Here is an 18330-nt window from a genome sequence, read left to right on the forward strand (position 1 = left end):
TTTGGCCACCCTCAGAGGGTGCCTCTGAGGCAGGAGCCTCAGAGGCCTGGACTCTATGCTGCAGGCGGTGGGGCTGCTGGCCCTGCACCCACTTTGAAGTCAGTGGCTTGTGCCTGTCCTCATATCTCTGGCTGCAGTCTGTGTCCTGCTCTGGGGTGGGGCACCCTGGCTCCAGGGGTGAGTGTATGTGTGTTTGGAAGAAGGGCTTTGGGGCCAGGCCTGTCTGGGCTCTTCTCCAATCCCGAGTGGTGCCCAACATGCCCTCGGCCCCAGCACACTCTGCACAGGCCCTTCTCATACCTTCCCCTCCCAGATCAGGTCGCCCCTCCAAGGGGTCTTCCTTGCCTCCACCCTAGAGCTCTGTATGTGTGTCTACTGCTGTGTGTCACTGGAGTGATTTTGCACGGGACACCTACCAGTGAGCTTTGTTTTTTTTTTAATGTTTATTTTTGAGAGAGAGAGAGAGAGAGAGAGAGAGAGAGAGATAACGAGTCCACAAGCGGGGGAGAGGCAGAGAGAGGCAGACACAGAGTCTGAGGCAGGCTCCAGGCTCTGAGCCATCAGCACAGAGCCTGACGCGGGGCTTGAACTCACGATCTGTGAGACCATGACCTGAGCCGACGTTGGACGCTTAGCCAGCTGAGCCGCCCAGGTGCCCCAACAGGGTTTTACTTTAGTTTTACAGTCCTAGGTCTATGAGAGATTGCAGCTTCCCTCAGGCGCAATGATCTGTATTGTTGACATCCATCCAAGAGTTCATTGAGCCACGTGCTTTGGGGAGACATTTCTTGTATCCAGAGTGACAAAGGCTGTCCTCTTGGTGGGATGGCTGCTCTGTGATGGGGGGCTGAGGGCTGGGTCCTCTTCTGGTGCCTAACTCATCTGGAGGCCACCTGGGAAGGCTTGTCTCCCATGGTGGATTTGTTTCTCAATCTCTGGCATGTTTAGTGCTGAGAATTAGGAGGTTTAAGACCATCACAGTAGTGACATTTTTGTGTGGAGAATCCAAGCATGTTTGCAATTTTAGGAACTTGTTTCAAAAATTACATTTAGAGTAATACTCTTGTACCCAGTGTACGCTGAGTAGCTGGTTGGACTCAGATTAAAGCTAAAACCTGGGGCGCCTGGGTGGCTCAGTTGGTTGGGCCTCTGACTTGCGCTTAGGCCACGATCTCGTCCACACGTGAGTTGGAGCCGCGTGTGGGACTCAGTGCTGACAACCTGGAACCTGGAGCCTGCTTTGGATTCTGTGTCTCCCTCTCTGTCCCTCTCCTGCTCGCAGTCTGTGTCTCTCCCGCAAGAATAAATTAAAAAAAAAAAAAAAAGCTAAAACCTGACTACATTTACACAGAGTACCCGGGCAGTGGGAATCCCAGGCTCAGTGTATTAATAGGCTTAATGTAGCAGAACTGCAGTCAGTATTTGCAAACGTTTTGCTTAAAACCTGGAGTACTTGAAAAAAAGGATATTACATATATAGGGCACATTTAAAATATTTGAAAATTTTAACCAAGTTTGTAAAAAGAGGTCAAACATTGGCACGGGACAGCTAAGTTATATTACAGTTATACTCAGAATACATTTAGGGAAGAACTGGAAAACACTAACGTATTCACGAATTCTCAGGACCCCTGAGAGTCTCCAGAGTGCACAGGCCCCAGGTGGGCTCGTAGACCCGCCCCCTGGGCTCCTTCCGGCGCACAAAGAAGCGTAGTGCGCACGCGCGCGCCGCGTGTCCGTCTCCTGAACCCCGGAACAACGGGGCCGGATGGTGGGCCGGTCGGAGAGGTCCGTCGAGGGAGCGGTTCCCCCGCGGCGCTCTGGGTCGCGGCGCCATGAGGCTAGCCTTCCGCGCACTGGGCGGCGCCGCCGGGGTCGCCTGGCGAGAGAGCTTCCCCCTGGGCGGTCGCGACGTGGCGCGCTGGTTCCCGGGCCACATGGCCAAGGGTGAGCGGGGTCTGGAGGGGCCGGTGTTTGCGCGGTGCGGCCCGGTGGCCCCGGCGCCCGCTCGCTCGTCAGGCTGTCCGCGCGCGGGGCGGGAGGCGGCGGTGGCCCGGGGGCGGACCGGAGCCCCGAGCCCCAGCAAGTGCCTTCTGCCACTTTGTTCCCCCAAGCCTCCGTTTCCACATCTGAGTCCACAGAGACGTACTTTCCCGAGTCTTGTTTTGAGTACTCGATGAAATGGTGGTAGGAAAGCCCTCGCCGAACTGCGAAGTATTCAGCTATTATCGTTGCAACACCTTTAAGACACGGCCACTGCTGTCTTCTGCCTGAAGCCCTCGAGGAGTTTCTTACTGTTGATTTGTAAAAATGGGCCCGAGAAGACGCGCGGGGCCGGCGCGGTCCTCCGTGTCAGCGATCGCCGGGTCCCGCTCCCGCGCCCCTCAGCGCCCTCTGACCTCCGCGTAAGTGGTGAGCCGGTGCCCGCTGCGCCGGCCCCTGCGGAGTGCGGTGCGTCGGTGTCCGCCCTCGGGACGCGGACGTCCGAGGCTATGCGGAGGACCCGGTTGAGCCGGGGGGGGGGGGGGGGGTCACCGTGCTGAGGGACACTGCGCGGGAGGGGGTGGTTACTTTCGTTGTGGGTGTTGTTAATGGTTAAGGGGGAGTTCACTGCTGTGCGAGTGGCTGAAACTTAGGCAGCAGCATGTCCCCACAGCGTGGAGGGCCCAGAGAATCGGGTGGTCCAAGTTACCCTTTTAAGGCCGAGACCAAGACCCATAGGAGGTTCAATACTGCAGCTGGAGCCCTCCAAGTGGCTCCACCCCAGACATGCTTTTGCCCTTCAGGCAGGACCTCTTCTTTTTGGAGACACTGTTATTGAACTTGGAAGAGGCCCTCAGCAAGGGTGTATCAGTTATGGTGACTTAGGACACTGCACTCAGGTGTATTCTCTCTAGGTGGTGTGTCATTCTGGACCCTTCAGCGTCACCCAATCGCTCTTGAAAAGCCATAGACGCCTTCCCTTAGGCATCTTTCTTCTGTTTTCCAGGGCTGAAGAAGATGCAGAGCAGCCTAAAGTTGGTGGACTGTATCATCGAGGTCCATGATGCCCGGATATCCTTTAGTGGTTGTAATACTGTGATTTATGATAAGAAATCTATATATACACACATGTAGGTATATGTTGTATATGTGTGTATATATGTGTGTGTGTATGTATACACGTGTGTGTGTGTGTGTGTGTGTGTGTGTGTGTGTATATACACATATATATATTTGGGCTTTGTCCCTGTTTCTGGCACAGAGCTCCTAAAATCCTGGGCATTTTTTTGTAAGTTTATTTATTTTTGAGAGAGAGAGCCGGGGAGGGGCAGAGAGAGAGAGGGAGAGAGCGAGAACACTGACAGCAGAGAGCCCGGCGCAGGGCTTGAACCCATGAACTGTGAGATCATGACCGAGATCATGACCTGAGCTGAAGTCTGACACCAACTGAGCCACCCAGGCCCCACAAACCCTGGGTATTTCTTAAGTGATGAGAGTGGTAAAAAAGTGTCTGTTGTTATGTGACTTTTGGAAAGCTACTAAGTCACCTAAGTTCCAGGGCTGGTTGCCAGGGGAGGTGAGAGTGGCTGGAAGTTGGATGGATTGCCAATGGCCACTGATTTAATTAATCAGGCCTATATAGTGAAACCTCAAGAAAAACCTGAAAGGACAGGGTTCAGAGAGCTTTTGGGTTGGCAAACACGTGGATACAGAGGGAGAGTGGCACGTTCAGAGCATGGGAGCTCTGTGCCCCACTCGCTCATACGTCGCCTTATTCATTTCTCCTGTCTGACTTCCTGAGTTACATCCTTTTATAATAAGCCAGTAATCTAGTAAGTAAGATGTTTCTCCGAGGGCTGTGGGCTGCTCTAGCAAGCTAATTGAATCTGAGGAGGGGCTTGTGGGAACCTCCCAACTGTAACAAGTTGGTCAGAGGCACCGGTGACCAACTGGACTTGGGATTGGCACCTGGAGGGGGCAGGGTGGGGAGGTGGCACATTGTGGGACTGAGCATTAACCTGTGGGGTCTGACTCTTCCTCCAGGTAGATAGTGTCAGAGTTGAGTTAACTTGTAGGACGTCCTGGTAGTGTCGCAGAATTGCTTGGTGTTGTCCTCCTCCCCCACCCCCAACTTTATTGGAATTGGGTGTGGAATTGCAGTGGTACAGGAGAGGCCCTGCTTCCTGAATCAGGCTGTGCTCAAGGCAGCAGGAAGCATTCCTGCTTTGTAGCCTTGTCTCTGTCTGGTCCTCCTCCTGTGTCTGGTCTCTGCTCTGGTCCAGTCTGCTCTCACAGTGCCTGGCAGCCTCACCTCTCAGAGTTACTGGCATTTAACTCTAAACCCTCAGTACATGACAGAGTTCCCCCAGGAGGCTTTAAAAATCCTGGTTTGGGTCCCTTTCCAGACCGGTTAATCAGAATCTCTGGTGGGGGTCCAGGCCTTGTATTTTTCGAGCCTCCTCATTGATAGGTAGATAGCATCCATTGTCTCTGACCTCTGCCTGCCTTGCCCAGGCCTTCCAGTTCAGTCCAGCAGTCGGTTCTCGAGGTGGGGCGTGCAACCTTCATTTCGACGTTCCTGCCAGCTGGCTTTCCTCCACGCTTGAGGCGGGAACCGGCAGGGTCTGGCGATCTTGCTCATTACCATGTACTTTCCAGACCTTTTTTTTTTATTGTATTTGAGCTATGCTTGGATTCTCTTTATGTGGTAAAGGCATTGGTTTGAGAGTTCTTACCACCTCAGGGATAGCAGATGAGGGACAATTTTCACTATTTCAAAGACTTGGAACTTTTGTAAGAAAGTATTGAGTTTATTTATTGTAGGCAAAATATTGTAGGATATCTCATGCTGGCCAGAAGTGTTTGCTGGCAGTCTTATGATTATCAAAAGTGATGAACCTGTAGTTACTGTTCAGTGCTCTGTAAGAGGACACCTGTCCTGTTGGCTTCTAGATGTTTGCCCTTTTCTCCAGGACAGCAAGAATACCTACGTTGGGTTGCGGCCCTGGGAGGATGGAGTCTGAATTATACAGGATTGGTTAACCCTTTAGGGAAGAGAGTAGGCAGCTTAACTGGTGCCTGGACCCAGGGTGTGCCCAAGGCTTCAGGAGTTTCACACCTGGACTCACTAGGAGATGAAGCACCGGGAAGGGGCTGAGTGTTCAGAAGATAGATATATGGGCACCCCCCTCCTACCTGCGTTAGGGTTCCACGAGGTGGGACCTGTCGTGATCCCCAAGGGTCCCTGGCTGAGGGAGGAAGGGCGTGGCAGTGCTAGTAAGGAGGCAGAACCTTCAGTGGTGGTTTCCATGGGGGACCCTCATCTCCTTGGCAGTAACCAGAGGGTGGCATTGGTTTGAGGTATACTAGCTAGGACTTTACAGGAGGCCCTTTTTTTGAGTGATCAGATCATTCATTTTGAACTCACATATCTTGGCAACTAAACAAAGAACCCATTAATAAGACCTTCCCCTGAGCTTTGTTTTTTGTTTTTTGTTTTTGCCACCACCATTCCCGTTTGAGGAGGAACGTGAGAACCACTGCCCTGCTTGCATGTGGTGGTTCCATGGCAGTGAGACCGTTTCCTTCTTCTCTGCCAGGAGGGTAGGACTGGGGTATGAGGCTGGGCTGGCTGGCATGTACTTGCTTTGAGACTGGGCTTCCTCCTCTGCTCACTTCCTTCTAAAGATGTTCCTCTGGGGGTGCCTGGGGGGCTCAGTCAGTTAAGTGTCCAACTCTTGGTTTCAGCTCAGGTCATGATCTCATGGTTCGGGAGATTGAGTCCCTTGTCAGGCTCTACGCTGACAGTGCAGAGCTTGCTTGGGATTCTCTGTCTCTCCCTTTCTTTCTGTCCCTCCTCTGCTTGTGTGCACATGCTCTCTTTTTCAAAAATAAATAAATAAACCTTAAAAAAAAAAAAAGATTTTCTTCTGAAGGTGGTGCCAATATGCATAACAAGACGAGATAAAATAATGGTCTGGTGAAGCATTAAAGGAATTTTTGCCTTAATTTTGCCACATTCCACTTTCAGGTCGCAACCCTCTGTTTCAAGAAACCCTTGGGCTTAAGCCTCATGTGCTGGTCCTCAACAAAATGGACTTGGCGGATCTGAAAGAGCAGCAGGTGAAGGTCCCTGTCCCGGGCACCTCCAGCACTAGGGTTGTGTCTAGGGTCACCCTTGCAAGCAGACTCTGTGTTGATTCACTCAGGCAGGCTTGCTTTAGCAAACAACCCTTTGTTTGCAGAGGTATTCCCGCCTGATTTCTCAAAATGACCTGCTTCCCTCTAATGTTTAATTTATGGTCCAAATGACCAGAAAGCGCACCTCCCAAAGGAGGTGGCCAGGCTTTGCTGCTGGAGCCAAGTGCCCCACAGGGTGGCCTCTGGCCCCATGTGGCTCTGAGCGCTTGAGATGTGGCTCCTGCTGCCGACACGATACTTGTGTTTTATTTCATTTTAGTTAATAAGTTTCCGTAGCTGTTTGAGGCTGGTGGCCATAGGCACAGGCCACAGGTACTGACCTGGAGGTCTCCTGTGATGGCTGCATTTGGCCCAGGCACCCACACTGGCCAGTTCCATGGCCTTCCAGACACCAAGTGCGCTGGAGGCCCAAAGTAATGTCCTCAAAGCAGGCAGGATCGGGGGACATAAGTGACCAAGTGCAGGGCATGCCCATGTGTCCCAGCATACAAGAAACATGAAGGTCTGGGCATATTATTTTTGAGTGTTCACCTCTGCTTTTCTTGCCGTGTTATCGAATCCTTCCGGAAGGGCAGGTGTCAGACCCTTGTGGATTCCAGCCTAGCAGTTTTCAGGCTGTTAGTGGCGCAGCGTCCTCTTTGTTGGCAGAGTGCATTCAGGCTTCTCAGTGGGTCGTGGTATGTTTGAATTACTTAGACCCCAACCACAAGTCTCTGTCACAAGGTTTCCAGGGGAACATCAAATATAGGAGCTCTTTGTTTGCTGAGAATCCGAGCAGAGGCCACCCCTAACCCACGTGCGGGTACCTCTGGTCATTTAAATCCCTTCTGCTGTGCAGGACGGGGGGTGGACAGCTCCAGAGCCCCCAGAACAAAGTGTTCATGGGCTTCACTGCACGCACGCTGTACTAACTTAGCATCACAAGCTTTGCTTTCATTGGGTGAGACTTGAGTCTTACCAGCGATTGCTTCTGGCCTTCCTTAAGTGCTAATCTTTGTGGAGTGTTGGGCACTTAAGGTGACCTAACATAGGGACAACGGTGTCTCAACTGGTTGGGAGGTGGCAGGAGTGTGTGCTCCTCCTCTCAGGTGCTGCTGTGGGCAGAGGAGAGGAGAGGAGAAGGCCCCAGGGATGGCCCTTCATGTCTGCCTCTGGGGGTGGGTGGGGACATCCCATGTGAATGTATACACTTCAAAGCGTGGCTTCAAATATGTCTTTGTTGTGGCCTGTATCCTCATCTGTATCATCATAACAAACAACTAAAATATATAATGAAAATTAAGTTAGCAAGTGACTTTTGGTTCATTTAGGCATTGACCATGTTTTAGGTCAGTACGTGGTCAAACAATATCATACCGGTATTAAAAACTATGATTCCTACACTGATTTCACTTAATGTTAAGACCAATAAATTCATATTAACCTTAGTTTACTTTTGAGCTTTTAAAGCGTTGCATGTACTTTGTACTTGGATTGGGTTAAGGCTGGGTTTACAGTGGTCATTTTGTGAGAGCTCATCAGAATACTCAGGACTAAGCAGATCACTGAATGCAGCCAGAGGTGGCTCATTTTCCGTGGAGGTACCTGTGTCCCAAGAGGACAGCCAGTGTCTGTGCTGAGCCCTCATGCCTGCTGGAGCCTGCAGCTCGTGGACCCATGCCCAGGGCACTTCCTTCCTGTGCTCACACTGGAGCCTCCTCTATGGTCTGTGCTGTCCACGGGGCCCTCGCCTGGAGCACGCCTGGCCTGGGTCGGGGTGGGGCTTCAATCTCAGATCCTTGGATCTTAGCATATCACATCCATATTTTCATTTAGTTTTTAAAATGGAAATATCGTACCCCAGTGTTTATAGCAGCACTCTCAACAATAGCCAAATTGTGGAAAGAGCCTAAATGTCCATCAACTGATGAATGGATAAAGAAATTGTGGTTTATATACACAATGGAGTACTACATGGCAATGATAAAGAATGAAATATGGCCCTTTGTAGCAACGTGGATGGAACTGGAGAGTGTTATGCTAAGTGAAATAAGCCATACAGAGAAAGACAGATACCATATGTTTTCACTCTTATGTGGATCCTGAGAAACTTAACAGAAACTCATGGGGGAGCGGAAGGAAAAAAAAAAAAAAGAGGTTAGAGTGGGAGAGAGCCAAAGCATAAGAGACTCTTAAAAACTGAGAACAAACTGAGGGTTGATGGGGGGTGGGAGGGAGGGGAGGGTGGGTGATGGGTATTGAGGAGGGCACCTTTTGGGATGAGCACTGGGTGTTGTATGGAAACCAATTTGACAATAAATTTCATATATTGAAAAAAAAATGGGAATATCTCTTTCAGAAAATTATACAGCACTTAGAAGGAGAAGGCCTAAAAAATGTTGTTTTCACCAACTGTTTACAGGATGAGAATGTCAAGCAGGTAGGTGCTTCTCTGTTTTACACCCTAATGCTTTTGATTAAATACATTTAAAAGAAATGGATTATCTTATGCTCTTGTGAGAAGCAGAGTTTTGGAGGCAAGGCAGGGGTTGGCTGGGGTTCCTGGGGTACACTCATCTCTGGTCGAGAGCAGGTAGGCCCTGGGCAGCCTGTGGTGGTCTGCAGGGCCCAGTGCCAGGCTGCAGCATGTACCTGGGGCTGTTGTTGGACAAGCTTCTGGTGGGTGTGGTGCCTGGTTTTCCGCAGTTGTATTTCGAGGATTTCCCTGGCTGGTGGAAGGTGGCTGCAGTCACAGCCGTCACCCTCTGGGGGATTGACCTGCTTGCTGATGGTGGAGGGACAGGTCAGGGCGCAGGTGACCCCCCCCCCCCAGCGCATTCTAAGCCCTGATGTGGACAGAGCCCTGGTTCTTCGATGCTGGGCATGGGGTACGCCACCTCCAGAAGCTAAGGAGGAAGCCGGTTTCTGTGCGAGTGTGCCGCTGTGTGGTTTGTCTGTTGCAGATAATTCCGACGGTCACGGGACTGGTGGGGAGCAGCTGCCGCTATCATCGAGGAGAGGTCGGTGGTGGGGCTCAGTGCTGGCTGTGGGGTGGTCCCTCCTGCTGAGGAGCCCTGGGCTCAGTGGCTAAGCAGTGGTAGACCAGTCCCCATGCTGGGCCATCACCAAGCCCCGAGAACTCCTGGGGGCTGTCTCTGTGCTGCCCCAGCCCACAGAGCTGCCCTCTGTCTTGTTGTTTGGAGCAGGGGTGGGGGGTGGCCCTGCTGGCGGGGCCTCCACAGTGACCTTTCTTCACCTGAACCGGCCTGGGTTTGTGGGTCCCGTTGCATCGGCCACGTGAGGCTCTCAGTGGGGCTGTGGGTGGTCTGGGTGGACCCCTGACTCCCTGCTCTTGTGCTTCTGCAGAGTCTGGAGTACTGTGCCATGGTGATTGGGATCCCCAACGTGGGCAAATCCTCGCTCATCAACGCGCTCAGGAGACAGCACCTCAGGAAAGGTACTGCTGGCCGTTGTGAGCTGATGCTGTGGTGTTTGCTGGCGAGCGGCCGCTCTTCCTCTGGCTCCGAGAAAAACCTCGCCCTTAGCCAGAGCCTCATGGCCCCTCAGGGTTGTCTCTTTGCACCGGATAACTGATGTGAGGTTAAATGGTGAGACAGAATCATCCTGTCACACATTTTAAATTAAAAAAAAAAAAAAATTAATATTTATTTTTGAGAGAGAGAGAGAGAGAGACAGAGTGTGAGCAGGGGAGGGGCAGAGAGAGAGAGAGAGAGAGAGAGAGAGAGAGACAGAATCCGAAGCAGGCTCCAGGCTCTGAGTTGTCAGCACAGAGCCCGACGCGGGGCTCTAACCCACGAATTGTGAGATCATGACCTGAGCTGAAGTTGGACGCTCAACCGACTGAGCCACCCAGGCGCCCCTATCCTGTCACACATTTTACTTCGTTCTCTCTCCTGAACATGAAGTGTTAAGATATTTAACACGTGGATGACTTTCCTGCCTGTTGGTGATTGTGTTCCCCTTCACGGAAATCTCTTTGATGCCCATACTCATGGCGTAGCTAGCTAGATGGGGCCTAATAACAAGCAGCAGGAGGTTGATGGGGCAGCCCCAGCTGGGAGACAGCATCCTGCCCGACTGCTCGGGGGAGATTCTGGGGAGACCCCGGGCCTATCTCCTTGTTTCGTGCTCATTTGGATTTGGAGTCACACAGACGTGCCCACACTACTTACTCACTGTGTCATTACTCTTTTCCATTAAGTATTTTAAAGTTCAGTACCAAGTCCCACATTGGCTTCGTGTTCCACACCAGGATGCATTCTTTATTAACAAACCCAAACACCATGAGCTCCACTGAACTGTTATTTTACAGATGGTGTTTTTGGTGCTCGTTGGAGAATTGTCAGATCATCATTTTGTTTTTTAATTTTTTAAAAAATGTTTATTTTTGAGACAGAGAGAGACAGAGTGTGAGCAGGGGAGGGGCAGAGAGAGAGGGAGACACAGAATCCGACACAGGCTCCAGTCTCTGAGCTGTCAGCACAGAGCCCGACGCAGGGCTCGAACCCACAAACTGCGAGATCATGACCTGAGCTGAAGTCGGACCAACTGAGCCACCTAGGTGCCCCAAATCATCTTTTTTTTTAAGTTTACTTTTCTCTAATTGTGGCTTAAAAAAAAAATTCGTGGCATTAAATATATTCAGTGCTGTGTGACCATCACAGTATTTCTAGACTTTTCCTTGGTCTCAAACTGAAAGTCTATAAACATAAACCCTAGCCCCCTCTCCCCTCCCACCGCCTGGGCACCACTAATCTGCCTTCTGTCCCTGGATCTCTGAAGAGCTCCTACCTCACATGAATGGAATCACACGGTAGTTGTCCTTTTCTGTTGGACTGATTTCACTGAGCATAATGTCCCCAAGGTCCATCCGTGCTGTGGCCTGTGTCAGAATTTTGTTCCCTTTCAAGGCTGAATAATATTCCATTATGTTTAGATACCACGTTTTGCTTTTCCACTCGTCCACTGATAGATACGTGTATCTCTATTCTTGAGTTTATCCGGCCCCTTGGTCGGGAGCTGTGCTCAAAGACAGGCCTGTCGTGATCAGTGCTGTGGGGCTGATTTGCCGGGTGTAGGCTCGGTGTTGGGGGCACAGGGTCAAGTCCAGGAGGGAGGAAGCCGTTGTGTGGGAAGCAGCAGCTCTGTGCTGACCTCCACGGCCGGGCCCTGGCCTCTCCTCACCCTCCCAGGTACCAGGGAGGTGCGTTTCGGTCCCTGTTGGTTTGGTGCTGAGTTGAGCACGAGCTCATCTGGGCCTTTATGGGTTTCCGGCTGTGTCATTTCTTCTTCTGTAGCTTGTGTGCCAGGCTTCTGTGTTCACTACGTCCGACAGCCCCTTTGCATCCCACAGGGAAAGCTACCAGGGTGGGCGGCGAGCCTGGGATCACCAGAGCCGTGATGTCCAGAATCCAGGTAGGGTCCTCGGCTGCTGGGTCTGGAGCTCCACACGCAGGTGCCTGCTGCTTCCTGAGGACTCGGGAGGCACTGCCTCCACCCGCCCCACCGAGTGCTGCCGCATGCCAGGCACTGCACCAGCCTTCCACCAGAGCTGCGGGCAGGCGTGCTCGTCACCCCTGTTTTATGGAGGGGGAGCACACACCTGCCTAAGGTCACACAGCTCAGCTCAGCTTGTCCACACGTTCCCTTCTTTTCCTGGGAGGAGAAGATTGGGGCCCTTGGGGCCTGTTGCTCCTGTTCTCTGGACTCAGTGGGAGCTGACCCAGTGGGGAAGCCAAGAGTGTGGTGGAAAGGCCTCGTTGGAGCCTCAGGAGCCTAACACCCCAGCTCCAGGGGCCGCCGAGCAGCAAGCCTGGAGGCAGCGGCGTGGCCGACTGTCCTCTGTGTCCACAGGTGTGTGAGCGGCCGCTGATGTTCCTGCTGGACACTCCTGGGGTGCTGGCTCCTCGGATTGAAAGCGTGGAGATGGGCCTAAAGCTGGCCCTGTGTGGTGAGTTGGGGGTCACCCTTCGTGCCCCCTCCTGCCGCCTGGGTGCGGGGCCCCCAGCCCTGGCACTTTGTGCCTGCCTTTCTAGGCCTGGATGTTGCAGACTCTTGAATGCTGTGCTGAGCGGGCGTCTCAAGCAGCCTGTGCGGTCCTAGCTCAGGGCGCATGTGGGCCAAGCACTGCTGTGACCCCACTGACCCTCACAGCCCTCCTTGGAGAGAGTGCCTTCCTTTTCCCATTTTACAGCCAAGGCAGGTCTGTGGGTCAGGTCCAAGGGCCACAGCCGGGCCTTCTCCTCAGCAGCACCTCGGGCTGAGACAGGGAGGGGCCTTGGGGTGCAGATGCCAGGCTGGTTTGCCGGGCTCACCCTGGTCGCCTGATTCTAGGAACCGTGTTAGACCACCTTGTCGGGGAGGAGACCCTGGCGGACTACCTTCTCTACACCCTCAACAGGCACCAGCTCTTTGGGTGAGTGCAGGGTCCGGGGCAGGTGGCTCGCCTCTCTCTCTCGTTCTAAACAAACATAGTCTAAAAAAGCAGCAGCAGTAAGATGCGATTAGACCAGCAGCCTGCACATTATTTGCAGCATACAGGTCGATATGTTTGTTACACAGTCAAGAAAAGCCTCAAATTTCCTGTGCTCTTTGGTAATTCCTCCTTCCCACCTTTACCTGCTCCCATTTTACAGACGAGACCCCAAAGCCCGCTCGCCACATCCTGGTGACCATCTGTTTTCTGTCTTTCCTTGGACGTCCTGTGCTCTGTCTTGCGGGGTTCCTGTCCTCGGTGTGACTGCTTTCAGATTCCTCTGTGTGGTGCCTCCAGTCGCTCCTTCCTGGTGCAGATTTACACCTTGTTATTCCCCCAGGAGTGAGACGTGAGCTGAGGATGTTTGCTGGGTGTCCTTTATCACGTTGAGGACCACAGCCTGGCCGGAGCTTTGTCAGTTTTGTTGGTATGGTTTCATTGACTTTCTCCATTGTCTTTCCGTTATTTCATTGATTACCGTTCAGTCTTTATTATTATTTCTGCTTTGCTGGTTTTCCTTCTGTTTTTGCCATCGGTTTTTGAGAGAAGGTACTAAAATCTCTGCCTGTGGTCTGTCTGTCTTGCGGCTCTGTCCGTCTGCTTCACGCATTTCGGAGCTCTGTTGTGCGGTGCAGGGACAGCCCGGGGATCATCGTGTCCCCCTGAACCGATGCCCTTATCAGTCAAAATGCCTTTCTTGATGTTCACAATACTTCCTGCTCTGACATCGACCTCGTCTGGTAGTTACACACCTGCTGTAGCTTCTGATGAGTGCTCATATGGAACGTGTTTGTGTCTTTATATTTAACACGTGTTTCTCGGGGGGCCTGGGGCGCTCTGTCAGTTAAGTATCCGACTCTAGATTTCAGCTCAGGTCATGGTCTCACAGTTCGTGGGATTGGGCCATTCTCTTCCCCCCCCCCCCCCCCCCCCTCAATAAATAAATGAATATTTAAAATGAAATAAAATGTGTTTCTCATAGGCTGTGTACAGATAGTGAGGCCTTGTTTCTTATCCAACCTGACCATTTCTGTCTTTTATTTTGGGTATTTGGACCATTTACATGTAATGTGATTATTGATCTTGGGGTTACGTTTGTCATCTTACTCTTTGTCCTATCCGTCCTTTGTTCCTTTTCCTCCTCCTCTGCCTCTGCCTGTGCTGTCTCCATCTTTCTCTCTGTCTCTCTCTGCATCTTTCTCTCTCTTCCTCTGTCTCTCTGTCTGTCTCTCTGGCCTTTTCTGGTTACTGGGATACTCTTACCCCTCTCTCCCCTTTGTCAGCTTGCCTTCTGTAACGTATGGAGGAGGTTGTCTCGGTGTGAGGAGGGTTAGGTGATAGAACCCGTCTCATGGCGCATAAGCACCTTACGATAGCGCATCTCCATTTTTCTCGTGATCTTTGGGCTTTTGTTCTGTCTTGCTTTCATGTATTTTGTAAGCCTGAGATGTACTGTGTTCACTCATATGGAGACTCCCAAGTGTGAGACGTAATCTTAGCTGTCTGCCCATGGCTTTATGGTTCATGGGCACCGCTTGTTTCTTTGTGTAGATCCACGTTCTGTCTGGTGTCGCCATCCTCTGACGATTTCCTGTAGCGTTTATTGCAGTGCAGGCCTGCTGGTGAGGAGTTTGTCTCCTCAGGTTTGTCCAGCGATGCCTGTATTTCACGTTCGTTTTGGAAAGATACTTGCCCTGTGTGTGAAAGTCTAGGTGGATGGTTTTTTTTCAGGAGTGGAGAGATTTTGTCCCATCCTGTTCTCACCTGTGCTGTTTCTGATGAGGAATCTGTCACGGTTGTCTTTGTTCCTCCAGCTGCCTTTAGGATTTTCTCTTTGTCGTGCTCTTGAGCAATTTATGACAATGGGACCCGTGTGGTTTTCTTTATGTTTCTTGTGCTTATAGTTTGTTGAGTTCTTAGATCTGTGGCTTTGTAGCTTTTATCACATTTTCAACCATTATTTCTTCCTGCGTTTTCAGTTCCTGCCTGCTCCCGTCCTCAGGACCTGCTGGGCACGGCTGCTGCCCCATGGGCGACCTGCCTGCACCCCATGTGTCTGACCCACTGCTAGCGCCCGCCAGTGTGTGTCTCACAGCACGGGTCTCCAGTCCGATTCGGATCGTGTTTTCCATCTTCTGTGCATCTGCTTAACTTTGTAACCACATGGAATGTGGTCACGATGACCGATCTAACATCTCTGCTGGTCCTAACATCTGGGGTGCTTTCAGCTGACTGATTTCCTCCTCACGATGAGTCTGTTTTCCTGCTGGGCACGCCTGATCATTTTTGCTCGGATGCTTGGTGTTTTAAATTTTACCTTCTTGGGAGATGGGTATCTTTAAGCTCCTGGACACATCCTTGAGCTTTGCTGGAGACAATTATCTGGAAACAGTTCCTTCCAGGCCTGACTGAGGCAGGGCCTCCCCCCACCTCCGCTGTGCCCCATGGCTCATGAGGTTTCCGTCTGCTCCTGGCTCTCCGTGAGCACTGGCTGCTGCCCCTGTGCCCTCCAGGGTGGTCCTTCCTGGCCTCTGGCTTTGGGGAACTTCCTTTATCATGTGTGCAGATCCCTCCTCTGCTAAATACAGAGGATGGCAGGCTTCCAGAATTCTCTCTCTGGGCAGCTCTGCCCTTTCTGGTTCTGTCGTGTGACTTTTAGTGGGCCCACACTCCAGCTACCCTCGCGGCTCCCTGGGGCCTCCGGGCACCAGGCTGGGTGTTTGTTGGTTTACATCCTTTGTAGCTTGATGTCTGGTGCCTCGAAAACCATTGTTTTGTATGTTTTTGGTTGTTTCAGGTGGATCGTAAGTTCAGTTCTCGTTACTCCATTTTGCATGGAAGTAGGATTTCAAATTGATTATTTTGTTTCATTTCCGTGGGAGTCTGTGTGGGCCTCCGCGGTCCTCCAGTGTTTCTGGAGAACAGGCAGCCGTGTCCTGCAGGGCGGCCCTTGCGTGTGTGTAGTGGGGTGCCCAGGACAGAGGGGCCGCAAGTTTGATTTGGGACCTGCCTTCCTCAGGATGCGATGTCCTCCAAGATGGGCACTCCGATACCCAGGTGGGGTCGCCTCGCGGCCGAGCCCCGCCCTGCTCTGTGGACCCGGAGGCAAATCCCACCGTCGCTCCGGCTGTCTTTGGTTCCGGGACGAGTGGCCGGCAGAGGTGTTAGTTGTGTCTCCCGTGGGGGACGTGCTTGTCTGTGGATGAGGCTTGTCTCCTTCAACCCTTCAGGGTCAGACACACCCGGCCCTGCGCTGGCCTTTCTCATCAGGCCCTGAGCCAGCGTCACGGACGGGGCGTCCACAAGAGCTACTGGACAGTTCTCGGCAGAGGCGGGTGCCGAGTGGGTTTGTGCTGGTCTGTGGGCTACAGAAAACACCAGTCAGACCTGCTCATTCTCCCCTGGAGAGAGTGCTGGCAATCCTGGCGATCCTGCCTCGGGCGGCTGCCCAGAGGCTTGGAGCACCTGTCAGGGTACTGCCGTGCTGACCTAGGGCTCCAGGCTACGGGCTGCTCGGGAACGGGGCGGATGACGCAGTCGTCCCGCCATTGCGGCCACGGGCATCAGCAGGGAAGCCGTCCTCAGGACAGCTGGCTGTGGCCACGTGGGAGGACAGACGTCTGCAGCTCTGCAGTGGGCACTTATGGCCACATGCACGAGGGGTCCCTTGTGGAGCTGGGCGTGACCCAGCATGTCCCTGCCTGGCTCCCTCTCCCCGACTGTTGGTCTGTGTGTAGGTACGTGCGGCACTATGGCCTGGGCGGCGCCTGTGACGACATCGCCAGCGTGCTGAAGCAGGTGGCTGTGAGACTGGGGAAGACGCAGAAGGTGAAAGTGCTCACGGGCACGGGTGAGAAGTGGGGGCATCTGCCTCCGGCTGGGCTTGGGGAAGCAGCCGATCGAGCGGCCCCTGGTGCTGGGGGAGGACACTGTGGGCACATGTGGCTGTTCTGGGAACACAGGTTCTGCAGAGGGGCGGGCTCTCGGTTCAGCCTGTAGACGGCAAGGCGGCCCTGCCTCGTGGCCCTGGATATACCCTGCGTCCCACCGGTTTGAAACCTGCCGAGGTCGAGGCGCCACAGCCCAGACTCTTGTGTTTTCTTTCAGAACATGTGCTAGCGCCCAGGCTCCACAGGTGCCCACCGTCCGTCCCTGAGGACGGGCAGGGAGGCGTGCGTCTGAATCCTGCGCCTGCCCCGTGGGGAGGTGCCTTCCTCACCAGACCCTCTTCTCTCCCCCAGGTGACGTGAACGTCATCCAGCCCAACTACCCTGCGGCAGCCCGAGACTTCCTCCAGACCTTCCGCAGGGGGCTGCTGGGCCCAGTGATGCTGGACAGGGATGTCCTGCAGAGGTCCCCCGTGGCAGAGCCCTGAACTGGTCCAATTGGCAGGGGCCTCACTCCTGCCTGGCCCTTGGCACCAGGGCATCCCAGACCACAGCCCAGAATCTGATGCTGGGCCTCCCTTTTCCAGAAGCTCCATGCTGGTCACTATCCACTCAGGTCTCTACGCCAGGAAGGAACCTGTACCTCCTGCTGCCCCACAGCCTGGCCAGCTGTTGTTGGGGACTGTGCCTGGGGTCTGGACGTCAGGGCTGACGAAGTCCCTAAGCTGTCCCTGGGTGTCTCAACTGTGCCAAGTATCTCTCAGGGGGAAGATGATGCTTTCTCAGGAGGACGTGAACGTACGGTCTGCAATTTAAAAGTCTCACAAGGCCAGTCTCTGCTGGTGGCTTGTTTGCTGTGCACCAGGAGTACCTTGGGCTCACATGTTAACGTCTCTCCAAAACGACACAAAAAACGGGATATGAACTGCTTAGTGAGTAAGGCCTATGTATTGGGGCCTTGGTGGTACCCTGGGTCCTGCAGTAAAGAAGAGTCTGTTTGCCAGTGGAGTGTTTATTTCACGACACGACGAAAATGTGCACACAAATGGACAAGAGGCGCCAAGGAGCTGTGGCCAAACCCAGGAACTGTCTGCTCCCTCGGTGCCCTGGGGGCTGCCCTGCTCACGGCCAGCTGCACGCAGGCTGGGAGGGTCGCTGGTGTGGCTTCCCCCCCCGTAGCTACTGGACAGTGGGACTCTCCCCAGGGACCTGTACCTGCCAGCCTGCATTCCAGAAAAGGGCAGAGGAGGGAAAGGGGGTGGGGTGGGCCTGGTGAGCAGCTCTGCCCCTTCTGTGTCCAGTGTGTGTGGCCTTCCTGGAGCGTTGGAGTCTCTGCCAGGCACCTCCCCTCCTGAAGGTGCCCATGGTGGCGCACACTTCCTAATCAGAGATTACCCCCCCGTGGGTGCCATCTGCCTCCTGCTGGGACCCTGACCAGTAGGGCAGGAAGTACTCTAGCATGTGACTGTACCAGATGGGGACAGGCTCTGGGAGTCAGGCTGGTGTGTGGTGCCCCGCAGCCTGTGAGGGCGGCTCAGAGGCTGGGCCCATGCTCCTGGCCCCGCAGGGAGAACTGAGTTGGCCCGAGGTGCAGCCCTGATGGGTCTCCCTGTGCTGCCTGCAAGTACGGTGGCAGAATGGCCACACTGCCCGAGGCCCCGGGCAGGGCTTGGCCGCAGCCTGCTGGTCTTTGGTTACATCAAATTTGGTCTGGAATGGATGGAGAGGCACCTGGGCTCGTACCCCAGGAATGCCGGCAGTGCGGATCCGTGTCCTGGTCTTTGG

General features: G+C 53.4%; 1 protein-coding gene across 3 annotated transcripts; it reads left to right on the forward strand.

The window, feature by feature from the left end:
* Window positions 1-1746: 1746 nt before the first annotated feature.
* On the forward strand, window positions 1747-17548 carry MTG1 (mitochondrial ribosome associated GTPase 1). Of its 3 annotated transcripts, none has more exons than XM_049645944.1 (11): window positions 1747-1947; window positions 2990-3067; window positions 6014-6105; window positions 8522-8602; window positions 9126-9182; window positions 9529-9619; window positions 11537-11598; window positions 12037-12133; window positions 12517-12598; window positions 16396-16508; window positions 16900-17548. In XM_049645944.1, exons 1-11 carry the CDS (start codon window positions 1836-1838, stop codon window positions 17031-17033), a joined length of 999 nt encoding a protein of 332 aa, XP_049501901.1. In that variant the 5' UTR covers window positions 1747-1835; the 3' UTR covers window positions 17034-17548. The 3 variants fall into 3 exon arrangements, with proteins under 3 accessions (XP_049501901.1, XP_049501903.1, XP_049501902.1); XM_049645946.1 differs by having other exon boundaries at window positions 16396-16486; window positions 16900-16988; XM_049645945.1 differs by lacking the exon at window positions 1747-1947 and adding an exon at window positions 1965-2405.
* The last annotated feature ends 782 nt before the right edge of the window (window positions 17549-18330 follow it).

Source organism: Panthera uncia, chromosome D2, assembly GCF_023721935.1.
Source record: "Panthera uncia isolate 11264 chromosome D2, Puncia_PCG_1.0, whole genome shotgun sequence".
Classification (NCBI taxonomy): Eukaryota; Metazoa; Chordata; class Mammalia; order Carnivora; family Felidae; genus Panthera; species Panthera uncia.

Bases quoted from the DNA above. Each gene is read 5' to 3' on its own strand.
- MTG1 (XM_049645944.1), top strand. From the start codon at position 1,836: ATGAGGCTAGCCTTCCGCGCACTGGGCGGCGCCGCCGGGGTCGCCTGG. The intron at 1,948-2,989 runs GTGAGCGGGGTC...TCTGTTTTCCAG, and splicing joins CCCGGGCCACATGGCCAAGG to GGCTGAAGAAGATGCAGAGC. The intron at 12,134-12,516 runs GTGAGTTGGGGG...GCCTGATTCTAG, and splicing joins CCTAAAGCTGGCCCTGTGTG to GAACCGTGTTAGACCACCTT.